This window comes from Littorina saxatilis, linkage group LG14 (genome assembly GCF_037325665.1).
Source record: "Littorina saxatilis isolate snail1 linkage group LG14, US_GU_Lsax_2.0, whole genome shotgun sequence".
NCBI classification, from domain to species: domain Eukaryota; kingdom Metazoa; phylum Mollusca; class Gastropoda; order Littorinimorpha; family Littorinidae; genus Littorina; species Littorina saxatilis.
The window spans coordinates 8867574-8872573 of NC_090258.1; the positions used below are offsets into that span (position 1 = coordinate 8867574).

The 5000-nt window shown below is 42.9% G+C and overlaps 1 protein-coding gene across 1 annotated transcript in view; it reads left to right on the forward strand.

Moving 5' to 3' along the window:
* The window catches only part of LOC138947056 (maternal protein exuperantia-like), a 10905-nt gene that overhangs the window by 5816 nt on the left and 89 nt on the right, over positions 1-5000 (forward strand). Inside the window, exons 3-4 of the mRNA XM_070318477.1 lie at positions 2547-2795; positions 3271-5000. The exon at positions 3271-5000 is cut by the window's right edge and continues 89 nt beyond it. Coding sequence (XP_070174578.1) covers positions 2547-2795; positions 3271-3511 — 490 coding nt within the window. The 3' untranslated portion in view covers positions 3512-5000. The remainder of the gene's footprint in view (positions 1-2546; positions 2796-3270) is intronic.

Consider the following 5000-nt stretch of genomic DNA (forward strand, 5'->3'; position numbering starts at 1 on the left):
TAAACTGAAGTGTTTCACTCTAGGATCAACACTATAAGAGACCGGCACGGTTGGCCTAGTGGTAAGGCGTCCGCCCCGTGATCGGGAGGTCGTGGGTTCGAACCCCTGTCGGGTCATACCTAAGACTTTAAAATTGGCAATCTAGTGGCTGCTCCGCCTGGCGTCTGGCATTATGGGGTTAGTGCTAGGACTGGTTGGTCCGGTGTCAGAATAATGTGACTGGGTGAGACATGAAGCCTGTGCTGCGACTTCTGTCTTGTGTGTGGCGCACGTTATATGTCAAAGCAGCACCGCCCTGATATGGCCCTTCGTGGTCGGCTGGGCGTTAAGCAAACAAACAAACAAACAAACACTATAACAAGCTATAGCTTGTTGTTGGTCCTAGACATTCTTGTTATGTGTTGTATCCATGCATTTTTTTTTGGGGGGGGGGGGGGGAATAAAACACTGTTTAAACCAAGTGTTCCACTTTTGAACACATTTTTTTGTAACCAGTTGATGAACTGTAACAATTCTACTGGGAAAAGTAGCACACATGGTGAACATTATTAAGCATTTACAATGTGGGCTATTTTTGCCAGTGGAATCATTGATAATTTTGGTTAACAAGACCCGTGAAGCGTAGCGGTTGAAGTTGTAACTCTTCCTCCCTTTGGAAACCTATGTGTTTCAGCTTTCCCCTTGATGACGTCTGTACATTTACTTCTATTGTTAGACTGCTTAATCTTACTGGCGCAATAGCCTCGCGGGTAAGACTTCGGCTTCCCATGTGTATGATAATAATAATAATAATAAATGAGCATTTATATAGCGCAACATCATAACTTTACAATTATGCTCTTTGCGCTTGACACATTTAAAATTAAAACACAGTTATACAAGCATTTACATCTACATTCATAGTCAACAACGCTTAATTATAAGCATACACCATCAAACATACATTACAAAACATTCTTCCACTAACTAAGTAATAAAAACATGAATAAAATAGGTAGTGAAAACAAGGAAATACCAGCTTAATACCCTTAATCAAACAGAACATGTTATCAACAATACTGAAAACAGCCCTAGATGTTTATATACATTATCACATTATCACTAAAACAACAAATACACTACATGTAGCCTACTGATGGACTGAGAAAACAAAATCAGGAGTTGTATTTCTTGAAGAGGTGTGTTTTAAGTGCTCGTTTGAATGCTTGGGGTGACTGAGAGTGGCGGATGTGAAAGGGGAGATAATTCCATTGTGTGGGTGCGCAGAAAGTAAAAGTGCGTTGTCCGTATGTTTTGGTTTTGGTGTGTGGAATGGTAAGGATGCGACAGTCAGAAGAGGCACGGAGTTGTCTTGCTGGAGAATAGACGGCGAGGAGTTCAGAGAAGTAAGCAGGAGACGAGCCAGAAAAGAAGTTAAAGCAGAGGGTGGACAGTTTGTAGTCAATGCGGGCTTGAATAGGTAACCAGTGCAGTGTGCAAAGAAGTGGTGTTGCGTGATCTCGTTTTCGTGCTTTGAGAATGAGGCGTGCTGCCGAGTTTTGGACTTTTTGTAGTTTATGCAGGAGGTACAGAGGACAGCCAGAGAGAAGAGAGTTGCAGTAGTCAAGTTTAGAAAGAACAAAGACACAGACAAGTGTGTTAGTTGTTTGAGAAGAGAGTGTGTGGCGAATGGTGCTCATCTTACGAAGCTCAAAATAAGCTGCTCTACAGACTAAAGATATATGTTTGTTAAGGGTCATGTCAGATGAAAGGGTGAATCCAAGGTTTCTAGCTGATGGTGAGAAAAGAATGTCGGTGTTGCCTATTTGAACAGAAACAGGTTGGGGAGAGGGAAGTGTGGTGTTCTTCTTTTCTGTGTTCTGTTCTTCTTTTTGCACAGTAAGACTTCAGTCTTATCATCATTCAGCTTAAGTTTGTTATCGACCATTCAAGATTTAACATCAGTGATGCATGTCTGAATGGTCTGGATGGCGGAATGTGTCTCTGCAGGGGGACTGGGTTTATACAGCTGGGTGTCATCAGCAAAAGACTGATTTAAAACAGAATGGTTTTGAATCAGTGTGGAGAGGGGCTTAATGATGAAAAGGATGGGACCGAGTACTGAACCTTGAAGAACGCCGAAATAAAGTGGGGCTGGAGCAGACATCTGGCCATCGACAATTATGTATATCAAGGTTATGTGGTCGACACGTGATGGCGGAGATTTTCCGATCTTCTAGGTCAACGTATGTGTATACCTGCTAGTGCCGTTTCCCCCTTTGAGTGCATAGATGTCTTCTTCTCTTTTGAAACTGAATTTCTTAGATTTTCCGATCTTCCAGGTCAACGTATGTGCATATCTGCCAGTGCCGCTTCTCCCTTTGCCGTGTGCATAGATGTCCTCTCTATGAACATTAATTTATCAGATCGTCAGAAGTCTTATGATGGCGATGATGACGGCGACGATGACGCTTCTGCCGCTACTGTTGCTGCTGTTAAAAAAAAAGAAAGGGTTTACATTTCTCAGATTTAAAAGTAAAATTCGAAATTGCTCTTTCATCCTCCAGGTACATTCTACCCGAAAAACGCATGACACCCAGCGCGCTCCAAGTGACAGGTTTACGGGTAGATGGCGACAGACTTCTTCGTCATGGCAGCCCGGTACCCACAGTGGGCATGCGCGAGGCTTTGCGAGACTTCCTGGACTGGCTGCGAGACGTGGCCGAGAAGGCGGGAGGCAAGAAGCCGCTTCTGCTGGCTTACAATGGAACCAAGTTTGACGCACCTGTGCTCCGCAATACCTTCAAGAAATGCGGGTTAGTGTGCATTCTTTTATCGACCCCCCAAACCCCCCCCCCCCCCCCCACCCCACACTCTCCCGAATGTTCTTGTTGTAATACACTAATACACCAGCAAGAAGCACAATAATGATATCCCTTGATGAGTTGCAAGAAAACTGAGAGAGAGAGAGAGAGAGAGAGAGAGAGAGAGAGAGAGAGAGAGAGAGAGAGAGAGAGAGAGAGAGAGAGAGAGAGAGAGAGAGAGAGAGAGAGAGAGAGAGAGAGAGAGAGAGAGAGAGAGAGAGAGAGAGAGAGAGAGTAATTGCGATCCCCCCCCCCCCTTCACGGGGTCCTTTTTGCATGATAAGTATATTCAATTACACAGTCCAATGTCTTCAAACTTTGATTAGAAACTCATGGTAATAAATGTTATAATTTTTTCATTGCTCCAGCCTAACTTTGACTAGAAGTTCATAGTAAAATAAATGTTCCCATTTATTCCTTCCTCCAGTCTCACCGATGAAGCCAAGGAATGCATCGGCGGTTTTGCCGACGTTTTCCAAATGGCTCTCGCCAAGATCCGAAAGAAAGAGTGTGGCAACTATCGTCTTCAGACTCTGGCCCGCCTCTACATGAAAGGGACGTCACATGACGCGCATAACGCTGTGGGTGACGTCAAAATGCTGAAGGGGGTGTATGACGCCAGACTGGCACACGCCACTAACCTCATGGTGTACAAGTTGCCTTACTAGATTAGTATGGGTTGCTGAATCTCGTCAACCAAGATGTAAACTACAGTCGAACCTGACTATTTTCTTCTTTGTTCTTTCTTTTTCGTTCAAGGGCTGAAACTCCCAAGTTCACTCATGCTTTTTGCACGAGTCGGGTTTTACGTGTATGGCCGTTTTTACCCCGCCGTTCAGGCAGCCATACGCCGCTTTCGAGGGAAGAACCTGTCTAAAACGACCCCTTTTGGTGGATCCCTTGAATGGTGGTCTAAAACCACCATTCAAGGGATGGTGGTCGCTAAGGAAAGGTAGATAATACAGAGAAAAAAAATCGTCAGGGATCATTTGGGGCGGTCGTAGGGGAAGGGCTCTTAATATGGACCGGCTCCTAATATGGACCACCACCAACTAACGGCGCTAGAGCGCTCAAAAAAGTTTTATTCGCTGTATTCACCCTCTTTGGATAACTTGCACATGTCAAAACAGTTGCAGAAACACAAATCTCAAAACCGTTAGGCTTTTTCTCTGTTTTCACTTTTGGCAGCGTTCACTCTAAATTTGCCGCCTAAAACGGTCTCGTTTCTGTCTACAGCCAAAGCTTTTATCAAACAGAAATGGCTATATATGACAGCTACAACCGTATTTGTTACATTTTAGCAGTGTTGACCCCGAGTTTCTACTGCAAACAAAAAAATAATAGCAAAATCTCAAAGTATGTGCGAGTCCTCTAATATGGACCACCTTCAACAGATCGAAGAAAATAAAAGCTAAAGGCTATTTTCATTAATTCATTAAGAAGCTTGCTGGTAATAACCTATAACTAGCCCTCGAGATTTAAAAAAAATACAACGAAAAGTCTTCTTTTCGTGGAAGTTGATAATTTCACTTATTTTCACTCTGTTTTTGATAAGCTTCTTTAGTTTCCTGGTGTGCTTCAAATAATGCTCTCATCAACCCGAAACAGATAAATCTAATTAGGCTGACTTGTACACTAAGTTGTATCATGTTATTTTGAAGTATAGGGGGCTTTTTACAGTGATTCGTGAAGGCCGCTTCACTGGTCCATATTAGGCGCCCAGGCTCCTAATATGGACCCTTTGTGATTTTTTCTGTATTTAATTTTTGCCGAATGTCTTTCAAAGCTATTTCACTCTAATTAGGCCTAACGGTTAACCTAAGAAAGAAGGACTACCAAACACAAAATGAAACTTCTTCGCAAGAAAACAAGCTAGTTATCAGCATGAAACAAAAAGTGGTCCATATTAGGAGCCCTTCCCCTACTAGGCAGTTGGTCGTTATCAAGAGTTGGTCCAAAAGGCAGGTTCGACTGTACCACATATCTGTCTTGGCTTTTACTCTGAATATGATAGAGCAATCAAACAAACACACAATAAGGTACACACACAAACAACCTGTCTTTCTTTCTACTATTCATTTGTGTAGGCCCTATCTCTTTGTTCACCAAACAAAAAACACACCCACAAAAACACCTTCAAACAAACAAGCAAAGAAA